This window comes from Heliangelus exortis, chromosome 19 (genome assembly GCF_036169615.1).
Source record: "Heliangelus exortis chromosome 19, bHelExo1.hap1, whole genome shotgun sequence".
NCBI lineage: Eukaryota > Metazoa > Chordata > Aves > Apodiformes > Trochilidae > Heliangelus > Heliangelus exortis.
Window position 1 is genome coordinate 10,948,258 of NC_092440.1, and position 13,242 is coordinate 10,961,499.

The 13,242-nt window shown below is 44.2% G+C and overlaps 1 protein-coding gene across 12 annotated transcripts in view; it reads left to right on the forward strand.

Moving 5' to 3' along the window:
• The window catches only part of PITPNM2 (phosphatidylinositol transfer protein membrane associated 2), a 127,522-nt gene that overhangs the window by 59,774 nt on the left and 54,506 nt on the right, over positions 1-13,242 (forward strand). For all 12 annotated transcript variants that reach the window (XR_011729785.1, XR_011729786.1, XM_071763717.1 and 9 more), the window contains one exon: positions 3,195-3,367. Coding sequence is in view for 10 of the 12 variants with exons in the window: in XM_071763717.1 (XP_071619818.1) it covers positions 3,290-3,367 (78 nt within the window). In the remaining 2 variants the exon portion in view is untranslated. The remainder of the gene's footprint in view (positions 1-3,194; positions 3,368-13,242) is intronic.

A 13,242-nucleotide genomic window follows, 5' to 3' on the forward strand; every position in this document is an offset into this window, starting at 1 on the left:
GATTTTCAAATAATTGAGGTCTAAAATTATGTGCCTGGCTTTCACAGTTACTCCAGCTCCGTGTATAAATAACAGCCTGTGCAAATGTGCCACTTGGCTCCAGCAGAAATAGCAGCAAGTCTGGAAATGTCCTGCGTCACCGTTGTTGTCCTCTTGCTGAGAGAAGCCAGCTGCAAGCTGAGTTCTGCAAACTGCCTTGGGTTGCCACCAGTCTGTGACTTGCAGGGCTTTGCCAAACCTGTGGAAAGTCCATCTTGGTGCCTGGGAGCTGGGCAGCCAAAATCCAGCCTGGCCCCGAGCTGGCTGCGGGCACACGAGCAGCTGCGTTCCAAACACCTCTGGGTGTCTGGAGCGATGGGGACACAGCCAGGGACACAGCTGGTGGCTTGGACACCCCTTTTCCAAAGCTGTGTTTTGGGGCTCTCTTGGTTCCAGCAGAGCTTTGTCTTCTCTCTGGTGCAGCCATCCTGGCTGCAGCCAAACTTTAGACAATATAGGAAGTGCTCTTGGTGAACTGTGATTGTCCATGAAGTCCCAAGACTTCAGGAGGAGGCTGCTGTCCCCGGTGAGTTGTCTGAAAACATGGTTTTGTCACCTCTACCCACCTGGGAAGAGACCAGAACCTGGAGCATGTTTATTTTCCATAGTTTGCCACCTGGGCTCCACTGCTCTTAGAAGGCTTAGGGCAGGTTATTTGCAGCTCCAAGGCAATCCAAGCTGCAAACTTTTTTTTTGCTAGAAAAAATTCCGGTTTGTTCTCTTTGTGTCTCTTTCAGGGTCAGGCTGCTGATCCCAGGTGCCTTTTCAAGCCAGCCCACTTTATTTGAAGTACCAGTGTGGTTCTTGCTCTTCCCCAGTGGGTTTCTAAAGTTGTTTTCTACCCAGTTTTTGGGGATGTGCTGCAGCAGCTGGAGTGAGCAGCTGCTGGAGGACTTGATCAGAGAATTACCTTTCAAATGAACACATCCCCAGGACCTGCTGCTGCCTGGAGAGCTGCAGAATGATCCTGAAGGCTGCTTTTAAACACTGACCACAGGGAAGTGAAATCCTGAAGGGGGAACTTTCCAGCCAAACCTCAGCTCTGGTAAAAAACCAAGCAGGAAGCTGGACCAGGAGGCACTTCTGTGGCCAGATGTGCTCTGAGGTGGCTGTGGGAGCTGCTGCTGTACCTGCCCGGGGCTGAAATGGTTGGGTTTTTTAGGCTGCAATAAAATAAACTCTCTTATGTCTTGGCTGTCTGAATTATTACCTGCCTGGTACTTCATTATAAACACATTTTTTCCATCTTTGTGCTGGTTTCCTGCCTTTTTATTGCATTCAAGGTTCTATTTTTTGTTTTATTCATCTCTTCCAATCGATAGAAATATCCTGGTTTTAGCAAGCAGCAGAGGCAGACATGACTGATGTCCTTTATGGCAGGAGCTGAATTGCTTTCAGATTATTTGGGAAATGGGAGGGGGGAAGCTTTAAAATCTAATTTTCAAAGATCTCCAAAGCATTACAAACTGCTCAAGACGTGGAGCTGAGTCTCCTGCTGCCATTAGCTCCCAAAGAGTTGGGTTCCCAGCATTGTACTGATGCAGCTCTGGGATCAGTGCTTCAGATCCATCCTCTGCTGGTTCTGGTTGTTCTTTGCCATGGTGCTAATTAAAAACCACCTGGTGAGATTATCCCTGCCTGTTCTGGAGGATTAGTTTGATGGAGGCAATTCTGGATGTGAACGCTGATGCACAGGTGTGTTGGGAAGCTCAGTCTTCCCAGAGTTACTCTCTCCAGGGTTTGCCATGGGAAAGGTTTTATTTTTATCCCCTCCACCGGCTGCTTTGACAGCAATAAAATGAAATGGAGAATTGAATTTGAAAATAAATTGTTTAGATGCTGCAGCCCCAGACAGCTACTGCAAAAGAGAGGTGGGTCAGGTCTGATGGGAGATGGAGAAGTTGAGTCCTACAGAGATGACAAGTCTGTAAACCTGGGTTATAAATACTGAATTTTGTCCCTGGTTCCCCTGTGACCGTGGGCATGTGTGGTAACCTCTCTAAACCTTGTAAAAGGTTGGTGAAGTGCTGTGCAAACACTGAGTAGCTCTGAGGCCTGTTGAGAGTAGTGTGGTTTCCTGGCTCCCAGACCGTGAGTTAATCCACTAGATAAGTTGCTTGGTTTTATTGTCGTTTTCTTTCCCCCAGACATAGGATTTGGGGCTGGTTTTGTTCTACCAGCTGGATCTGAAGACTTCAATAGGCAGGTCCAGCAGAAAGGTGGATTTTGGTGATGAGAAGGAACCAGGTGAATGTTTTGTGGCCATCAGGTCCTGCTGAGATCTCCCAGCTTCACCTCTTGTTGCCTCCTCCTCTTTCCCCAGGCATCCTGGTTTTGCTGCCTTTAAGTGCAGCCCATAGGAAATCTTAAAAGGATTGGAAAAGTGACTGCTTTAACCCTTGGTGTTGGAAATGCCATATTCCCTGTACTCTTAATAATTTTATTATATGGCCTCAAGGTGGGGTATAGTGGGATTTTATTTTTTTTATGTTGCAGTTTGGTCTTCGATGTTCTCATAGAGCAAGAGTTTAAAAATGAGTCTGGCATCAGTGGCAGGAGAATTTTGCCTGGAGACTATCTGGGAGAGGAAAGAGAAGGGATTCTACCAAGCCAGTAATTCAGAATAAAGTACATTTCTAGTTCTTTTGTTGTTAGAGTCCAAATGAGTTTCTTCTGGTGTTACTGAGGGCTGTGGAGGTCTCACTAATACCTTTTCTTGGTGCTGAATGAATGTGAGAGGACAAAACCTGATAGCTTTGAGTGGATGCATCTCTGGTGTGTTCCTGACACTGGAGAGATGCTTTATTGTCTGGCAGCAGAAGGTCTGCCCATTCATTTGGAGCTTTTGCCACCTCTCTGCCACGGAGATGCCACCGAGCGTGAAAGTCTGATTGATACGGTGGCAGAGGTCAGGAGGGTAATACCCTTGATGGTATCTTCTGAAGCAAATAAAAATTCTCCCAAAAGATTCTGTTCAGAATGACACCCAGGGTGTGGTAGCACTCCAGGGATTCTTCTCTCTGCTATTAAGCTTGTTGCTGTTAAAAACATTAATGTTTGAGTGTTGGTTTCTTTTCTTATAGGATGTTCTCCAAGAAGAACGGAAACTTAACAGTTTCTCTCTTTTTTTTCCTTTTTCTCTCCCTGTGTTTCAGGGATCCTCAATGTCTTTTCTTGCCATTATTTAAGGAGCCCTTACTGAAAGCTTCTGGGTTGTGTTTCTGAGTGGACAAGAGATTTCTGTGTCAAGATGCTCATAAAGGAATATCGGATCCCTCTTCCAATGAGCGTGGAGGAATATCGGATCGCGCAGCTCTACATGATCCAGGTCAGTGCCTCCCACCCTCCTGGATGCCTGCAGGGTCACACAAGGCTTCATGGGAAAGAGGGAAGTATTGCTGCAGAATTTCATCTTTTACTTTTGAGATCTGCTGCTTGGAAAGGAGCAGTGGGGGAAAAGCAATTGAAAGTTCAGTTTATGCCGTGCCTTCACTTGGCCTTAAATGAGACAACTTCTGTTTGACCAAGTTCTGTTTGACCAAGTTCTGTTTGGCCAACTTCTGTTTGGCCAGCTTCTGTTTGACCTGCCTGGGGTAACACCAGCTCATGGATAAGCTGTTCTTACCCAAGTGTGTGGGTACCTGCCTGGAAATCATCAAGCCACTGCTTCCCAGTTGGGCTGTGGTTACTGGTCATGCCAGTCCCAGCTGCTCCTGCTCTTTTGTTGGGAAGAAAGAGCCTGATATAAATATGAGAGCATAAACCAAAGGCATAACTCTGAATTTAGATGTGTGTGTGGGAGAAATCCAAATGTAATATTTCTTTGCTTCTGTACCACTGTGAAACAGATACTAATCAGTTGAGGCATAAGACTTTGATTATTTTTAATAGGCTTCTGAATACTGATGGGAATTTTTGATGAATTCCCTGTCTTCAATAAAGCAGTTAATTAAAATGTTGGTTTTTTGTAACTCGGATCCTCTGTGCCCATATTCTTCCAGTGTTTGAAATCCAATCAGGAGCATTTTTAAAAGGAAATGAATCTGAAGTGTTATTTCATTGTCCCACGCTTTAAATAAAATTTAATTTTGCTCATCCAGCAAAACACACATCTAATATTGAGCTTGCAGTGAAACTCTGCTTTCTGGCAGGATGAAGTGATCCTAGGAAAAAAACTCCTTTGGCTTAAAACCTGAAATGAATTAAGGAAAAAATATAGAATCATAGAATCCTTAAGGTTGACAAAAGACCTCTAAGATCATCAAGCTGATATTGAATATTGTGGTAAATATTTTGTTACAACTTTTTCTTCCACATTTGGCTCACCTGCTTTGAATGAAGAGCTGGCTGATTGAAGCAGTGTGAGTGTGACAATTTTGTGATTAGCTTGGCAGTGAGCAGCAGAGGATACAGAATGATCTGGTGAAGAAGGAAGAGCCCACCTGGTTTAGCAGAGGATGAATTGTGAGCTGGGGAGTGTCTGTGGGGCCTCCTATGAGATGTGGAGGACTTGGTCAGGGAGATGAATTTGCTGTTCACTGTCAGCAGTTCTAATATTTATTTTGATTAAAGCAGAACACTAGATTCCATTTTGTTCACTTTACTCTGATTTTGGCCATATCTTCATGTCAAAGGACCTGATGAGCCTTTAGAGTTTGATTCAAGGGGAAGTTCTTTGGCACAGGAAACTGTTAGAGGAACTACACCTCTGAATTTGCTCTCCAGCCCTGCTCTGATCTTCTGGTGCATCAGTAGGTGGTAAAGTAAGGTTTGCTCTTAGACCTGGTGCAACACAGGGCTCAGATCTCCCTCCCCTTACCTGGGACTAAGCTGGAGATGCTGGATGGGCCCTGAGCTCCAGGTGAGCTACAGCAGTGTGTGACAAGCAAGTGACTTCACTGCACTGTGTGTATAAATAAAGCAAGAAGAGTTAGCTCTGCTTTCTGTAGAAAACACTTGGCTCAAATTTGGAAAAAAACCAAAAGAAATAACGAAACCAGAAAACCCATTTAAGGTAGGAAGGAGGTTTTGATTCTTTCTTAGTGTTCGGTAGTGGCCTGACTCAACTCTTCCTGAAATTGCTGGAAGGATTCCTGCTGACTTTAATAGGAGCTTTTCCTAGACCATGATATCAAATGTCTTTCAGCCATTGATATAGAAGTGGAGATTTTGTCTCTGTGACAGGCGCTGGGGAGAGAGCAGTGGGTGGCACGACTTCCCCTCTTTTCAGAGAATGAGAGAGTGCTTCATGTTTGTCCTTTTCTTTTTCCTCTGAAACACACAGAGAGGCCACAAGCAAAGGAAGTTGTGTATGTTGAACCCTCTTAGGGAGGAACAAGCTAAGACATCTGTGTAAAACAGCAAGGTAGAGGCATTTCTTAGAAAAATCTTTGGGTGGAAAGTGGAGCAGAATGATTTAGTAGTTCCTCGGGTGAGGAGTGATTCTTAAAAGCAGAAGGTTCATTTCAAAGCCATTTGTTGTGGATGGTCTGGGGTTGTTATTGCTGGAGGCACTAGGCAGCCAAGTCCCCTAAGAATCAGGTTTCCAACAGTGTTAAAAGGAAATGTCACAGTTATTCCTCAAAGGTTTTAGAGAGCCTTAAGCATGTACTTGAAGTTCAATCTCATGAGTGAAGATCCCCATTGAACTCTGAACCAGTTGGTATAATATTGCTCTTTTAAGAGCAGTCTGATGATTTTCCTAAATTTCAACATCCTTCAAATGCATGTTTTCCCAAAAGGAGCTTCTCACCTGAGGGAGGAAGCAACTGGCCCAGGCAGTGGGAGCTCTTTCCATGGTGCCTCAAAGCTGTGTGGGTAGGGACGGCCAGACTCAAGCTGGGGCACTGTGGTCACTTTTCAGAGATATTTTCATGGAGGTTTTTGCTTTGCAGTGGAAGGTCCTTTGCCTCCTTTCTTGAGGGAAGAGCCCTCCTTCTTCTCATCAGTCTAAACAAAACTTTCCACCAGGTTTGATGTAAGCAGCATCACACCCAAGTAGCAAAGGTTCATTCCAATAAACCAGGACAGGCTGTGCTCATATTTATTGTGCTTATTAGATGGGAGAACTAAAATTATGCAGTTATGCAGTGTATAACCCAGCAGCTCTCTTGGTTCTCTGCACCACTAGGCAGGTGAGACCTGCAATAAATCATTGTGTGCATGCCCATGTTGTTCTAAAGTTCCTCTTACACCTAAAGTTCTACAGACTTTAGGTAGAAACCCCAGTGAAAACTGAGGTGAGCGGCCTGCTGATTTGTTTTTTATTTTATTGTTAGTTTGAAAATGGAAGGAGGGGAGCAGCAAGTCTCTTAAGCATTGCTTTCTGCTAGCTTCTGAAATATTATCTACAGAGACAGTGGTTTCAGTACTAAGTAGCACTTAAATTCTTCCATAAACAAGTTAACTTCACATTAGGGTGAATGGCTTAATGTAGCCTTGACTTGCTTGAAGCCTAAGCAGATCTGAACAGAATTGGTTTTCTCTATTAAATTTTAGGCTATCAATATCCATATTTCCATAGGAAACCTCTCTGCAGCATGGACAGGGTGGGAGCCCTTGCTGCATCAGCTGCAGAGAGTTATGCCTTAGTTCTTCCATGTGCACAAGTGGATTTTTTTGCACTCTTGCTAACTTTTTGTCTCTTTTGCTATCCATGTTAAAACAGGAATTTTTATATCTGAGCTCTACCTTCCTCCTGTGACCTGTTTTCATTTTTGTGTATAAATCAGGGAAAATATTTTAATCATTCTTTGTGCTTCTTTACTAGACAATAGTTTTGTAGTGTAACGTTCTCCTAAAATCTGTCTGCACGTCTGAAAGTCTGTCCTGCTTCCAGGGCTGAGAGATCTCTAGACAAATTCAACCTCCAGAGTCTCCCATAGGACCAGGAGAGCTGCACTTTGGTCTGGGGAAAGTGCAGGCTCCTAACATTAGCAGAAAGCAACTGGAGGTGAGCACTGAAATGAGTTTCCTGAAGCACAAACCAGATGTGGAGGGGACAGCTGGAAACATCTGTCAGGATTTCTTTCTTCCTGCAGAAATGCTGAACTGAGAACTCTCTCCTGGGTGTCTTCCACACATCCTACTGAAGGCACCTGAAATATTTCTGTCTCTGTGAGGACTTGGACACAAAGGACAAGGACCATTCTGTGTTACATATGAGATGGATCTTATTAAAGGATCTCTTAATTATTCCTGTAATTAACTTGCATGTTTGTACCTGAACAGCTGTCCTTTTAACAGCTGCTCGCTTCTGTTGTGGGTTTATTGGGGAACCTCCCTTTCTGTATGCCTCCCCCTCACCCCAGAAGCAACACACTCTTCAGAGTTTAGACTCAATCTCATAAAAATTCAGTATTCTGAGATCTGAATGTGTTTGTCAGATCAGGATGTTATTAGCCAAAGGTCAGTCTGTTTATTATCTTAATACTCTTCATGACTGCAGTTTCATTTGCCATGAGATTCTGAGAGACCATTGCCCTCCTGACCCTCACAGAAGACATGAGAATTCCTCTTGTTATTAAATCCTGTGTTTTTTATTGGTATGCAGAGCTTACTTTGTCTGCTGTAAATAACTCCAGGCCTCATTTTCTCCATGCAATTTGCTGTGAGTGCTTGTGACCTTCCTGCAAAGGCAGTGTGCTTGCAAACTATTCTTCTGGACCTAGTGATTGCCTTTTGAGGAGGAGACTTATTTTAAGATGCTGCCTCATCCTTACAAGCTAATAACTTTAATACTTTCTAAGTCAGCACTTTGAGGATCAACAGCCAGGGAAGGACTCTGGCCCCTGCTTGATGCAATCTGTTAGAGAGAACCCATCTGCTCAGCCCTCTCTCAGGCACCATCCTGGGAATCCAGGGCTCTTCTCATCTTTTAACATGAGCCTCTCCTCTCCAGCCCCTGAGGACTTTGCTTTTATTGCCTTCCCTGAAAAATCAGAGCATGTTTCCTGGGTTGCTTTCCTCCCCTCTGAAGGATCATGGTTTGTCCATCCTCTCAGTCTCCAGAGCCCTGCACTGAAACAGAGAAAGCTTCAGCACTGTCCTGCTTTCTCCTTTGGTTTCATCTGCCTCTCAGGTAGCACCTTGGAGAACAGACTTAAAAATACCTGCTTGGTGGTGGTAATTCTTGAGGCTGTGTCCTGATACCTGGGTGCAAAAGTAGTGTGGCCCTTAAAGTGTTGGCTCCTCCTGGCACTTGCCAGCAGGCTCAGCAGATGGTGACAGATTGATTGAGAGGGGGAAAACAAACTCACCCTTCATCTCTGGACACTGAAGACCATGGCAGATGATTATTTTTGTTTCATTTGCAGATACCTTGGCCATCTGGACAGACAGACAGATCTGCTTTAATTTTAAAAGCAGGTGACACTGCTGACAGCTCCAGAGACCCCCCAGAAGATTCACCAGGCTTAAAAGCAAACGCCTGGTTTGAAGATTTTCTGCCAATTTCTATGCTGCAGCATTCATAACCTGTGACTTCTGTGTTTTCTCTTCTTCCTCTGGTTTCCATAATCTTTATTTGCTCCCTTTGGAAAGAGGAAAGTAGGAACTTGGAGTTGCTGAGCTTTGAGGGCAGGGGAAGCAGAGGTACATTCAGCACTGCCAGACTTGTGGGCTGGTTTGCTCAGTGGCAGTGATACCTGTACAGGTTCATATTTTGGGAAAATATATGGAAATAGCAAACTTTTTTTGTTTACTTTTTTTTTCTCATTTTGTAGTCATTATCCTGAAACAGTTCTTAAACTGGCTGTTGTTTCACACCTGGTGGAAAAAAAAGATTGTAAGTAGTGAGCTACATTTCCTTGACAGTTGATGTGCTTTTTCTCTAACAAACTGAGGGGAGCTGAGATACAGTTATAAATTATTTTAAATTTCAGTTTTGTGCCAGTTTTAATACAGGCTGCAGCACTGATAATCCAACAGACCTGTGACTGTCAAAAAATCCTTTTTCTTTCTTGATTTTTTATTCTTGGGAGAGGAAGGTTATTGATGTGTGGACAAAATCTTGAGTGTTGACCCAGATAAGGCTCTCAAAACCTGAAGGCAAGTAATGAATTAAGTATTAGGAAAAGTGTGGGGATTCCTTTGAGACAGTTCTCCAGTATTTTTGCATGCAGGCTCTCAGGTTCCTAAGATCTAAAGGATGTAGTTAGAGGATCAGAATAGATCTAGAACACCCTGAGTTGAAATTTCCTCTCTGACTCACAACTTTATAGTGCACAACTTGGTTTTCCTCCCTTTAAACCAGGGACAGTAATTCTCATAGACAGTCTCTGTGGAACAGTTAATACAGGGGAAAAATCAATTTAAAAACAGGAAAGAAGATACTCAAGGTAAGATGAAATACTGAGCTGGAATTATTGCAGACATTTTGAAAGATGGAGCATGTGGGGTAAACAGGTTTGAGGTATCTCCATAATAAAGTGATTCCTAATTCATGTGTCTCTGGCACATCCAGCCCTGGTGCTGGAGGAGTGTGATGAGGCATCTCTGGAAGGCAGAGTGATTAATGAGTGACCCTGAGAACACTTTTCTTAATGCCATAGATTATTTATAGTCCTGAACAATTGATTGGCACCCAAATATCCTGGGTTTGTACAAACAGCTTCATTACCACCCAGACCTGATTCGAAGCAAGGCACACAGCATTTGTACAGATGAATGCTCTGGGGATTTCTGCAAAGAGTCTGATTCTTCTGATAACCTGGCCTGCCTTTAGCTTTTAGGGATGGGAAGGTGGTTCATTGAGCTGCAAAGTGAGAGGATCTGGAGGAGATTGCTCCTGGTCAGCAAAGTCTTAGATCTCTATGAAGTGTTTCCACACTGACAGATTTGTTCTCTCTGGTTATCTGGGAAGTTGCAGGCTTTTTGTGGCATTGTGATGAGGTTTCTGCAAGGATGGGGGGGGGGGTTCTGATTGCACAAAGCAAGGAGAATGTTTAAATCAGCTGCTCTCTTGCCTTATTAATAAAACCATTGATGAGGAACAGATTTCTTTCCCTGTCCCCAGGGTTTCAGGTCATTCCCATGTGTGCAGTGCAATGAGGCTCAGAGTCAAAGTGCTATTGTAAAGCCTCATGTTCTGATCATTATCTTGACTCAAACCAACCTTCCTTTGCCAAATAAGTATTGACACTGGCCCTTCATGGATTTATATATTTTTCTTAACAGCACTAATTGCTTAAAGTCATTGTCATGTGTAAAGGATTCGTGTTGGAGCACAGAGGGCAGAAGGAAACCTCAGCCCTGGGCACCATGGTTACTGGTGACATCACTTGGTTTGCTGTTCCCAGTAATGATTTGTGTGCAGCACATGTGAAGATGGCCTAAACTAAACCCAGGGATTGCTGATGCAATCCCGTTGCCATAGAAACAGATGTTGCAGCTTCAAGTTGCCTGGGTTCAGAATGTGATGCACATGGTATAAACAGCACCAGGGTCCTGTGGTGTCCCCAGTTTCTGAAAGGATCTGAATGGTGTTACTGGAGAAAATGGGAAATCCCATTGCAGTTGGACTTTGTTTACAGTCAGGATGCCAGCAGCACAGTGAGATGCCATAAGCCAGGCCTGTCATAACAACACTCCCAGGTTCCTTATGATCCTCCAGCAATTTTGTTGCTGAAGGACTGACAGTCCCACACAACATTTCTGATTTGTACATCACAAAGTGCAGGCTCAAAAGTACCATTGAAACCCATATCTGGGGGAAAAGAGTTCCCAGCTCCTGTCTACCTGTAATATGGTCTTTCTAATAAAACCAGTAAGCCTATACTCAAGTCCCACAAAACAGGAGTAGAGAAGCTTCCCTGCTTGAGGACCATTTTTCCATGGGGCTTCTCTTGTTGGCTCTTTAATGTGAAAGGACTCAGCTGTTCTGGCTGTGGCACAAAACCTTTTGACAGCAAGAAGTTGGTTGTGCTCTTCTACTTTGGCACTCTTATGCATTAATAACAATAAGGGTGATTTTTATTTTTAATTTAATTCGTATAACTTCCTGGATGCTCTTAGAACATGTTGTGCATGGGTGGAATTGTGTTGGTTTTGATCCAATCAGTTGTTCTCCTTGACTTCTGTAAGAGTGGAATAGTAGCATCTTCTGTACACCCTTCTTGAGCTTTTTGCTCAAGTATCACCCTAATTATAGTGATAAGATTTTAATTCAGTGTTTCAGATCTTTGACACGCACATTTTGAAAAGAAAAATAAAACAAGGACAACTTGGGTGTTCTTAGGGTAAACCAATGTTTTGTTTTCATGGGCAAAGACCTGATTTTTGGTTACCTGCAGGGAGGACTGACCAGGAATGGTGCCTGCTCTATCAGATATCTCTATCAGCAGGCAGCAGGTTGGTGGTGGTGAAAGCAGATTGCTGGTAATGAATTAGATGTCAGTTCAAATGCTCAGCAAGGAGTGGGAAACAGAACCCAGAGCTGAGTCAGAGCATGGCAGGAGGAAGGGAACGGGTACAGCCCTGTGCACACACCTCATCACTGCCCATGCCAACAGAAATCCTCTGCTGGGAAAATGTCTTAAGATTAAAACATCCATTAGCCTCGGGACCTTTTGGTATTTCCCTGTGTATCACTGGCTTTTGGGTTTTAGGTTCTGTTTGATTCTGGCTTTGCAGCAGCTGTGGCTGAAGCTGAGCATCTCTTGTCACACTGCTTGGTTTCATAGAATCCTAGAATTGGCTGGGTTGGAAGGGACCTCAGAGATCATCAAGTCCAACCCTTGATCCACTTCCTGCTGCAGTTCCCAGCCCATGGCACTGAGTGCCACATCCAGTCTCTTTTTAAATATCTCCAGGGATGGAGAATCCACCCCTTCCCTGGGCAGCCCATTCCAATGTCTGATCACCCTCTCAGTAAAGAAATTCTTTCTAATGTCCAACCTAAACCTCCCCTGGCACAACTTGAGACCTCTTGTGCCCTCTTGTCTTGCTGAGAGTTGCCTGGGAAAAGAGCCCAACCCCCCCTGGCTCCAACCTCCTTTCAGGGAGTTGTAGAGAGTGATGAGGTCTCCCCTGAGCCTCCTCTTCTCCAGCCTGAACACCCCCAGCTCCCTCAGCCTCTCCTCATAGGATCTGTGCTCGAGTCCCTTCACCAGCCCAGTTGCCTCCTTTGGACCTGCTCCAGCACCTCAATCTCCTTCCTGAACTGAGGGCCCAGAACTGGACACAGGACTCGAGGTGTGGCCTCAGCAGCACTGAGTACAGGGGCTGTTTGATTGCCACAAGAAGCCCAGCTCTGTGGCCAAGAGGCTGCATTGCTTAAACCTCTGCCAGCCTCCCTGTAAATGTTGTCACATACAAGACCCCCATCACAGTCTGGCTGGGACCCCCTTAGGACCTGCAGCTTCTGCTCTTGCCCGGTGCCTCTGGGTAGGAGATGATGGCAGCTGGGAGGCAGCTGCCTGGAGCACACTGGGAGACCTTTGGGGATGGGAAGAAGGCAGCACTTTAGAAAATCCATCAGAAGAGTGAAATCTCCATCAGCCTAAATAGTGCCCAGCTGGAGACTGTTGGGAATATTTTTCCCTTAATGTGTAGAAGTGGTTGAAAACAAGCAGTGTATTCCCCTACCAGCCTAAATTTTGTTGCTCAGCCCTTTATAGGAAACTTGGTGCTTCCTTTCTAAAACTGAACAGAAAAAATAGATTTAAAACCAGGTGTGATTAGTGAAACAAGGTCTTAAAAGCTATCCAGTGATGGCAAGAGTCTTGCATCCTAAGCAGCTTCAGGCATTTTGTTGTCTACTGGGTTATGTGGAGAAATTTAGACTCTCTCAGGTTTCCCAAGGATGGGTCTGTTTCTGGGGACTTAATTGGCATTTGTGGTAATCTTAGCATCCAAAAGAATAAGGAAAACCAAAAGTAATTTGCCTTAGAGAATGTCTTTTCAGCATCCCTTGCCACAGCTGTATGAGCAGGTATGTTAGGAGGATCCTCTGGGGATATTTGCTGTCATGTTCTTCTTCAGTGGTTACACAGATGCCTTTGTTGCTGTCACTGTTAACTGAAACCATCAACCAGCTGTAACCTTCTTGTGTCCATATCTGTGTCTAAATGGGATAAAAAAATCTCAATACTTCAGTGTTATTTTAATTACGTCTTGCAGAACAATTTGTCTGAACTCTCAAGGTACCCTGTTGGAAAAAAATAAAACAACCCAAAAAATCTTTTGGTTATTGTTTCCAGACAA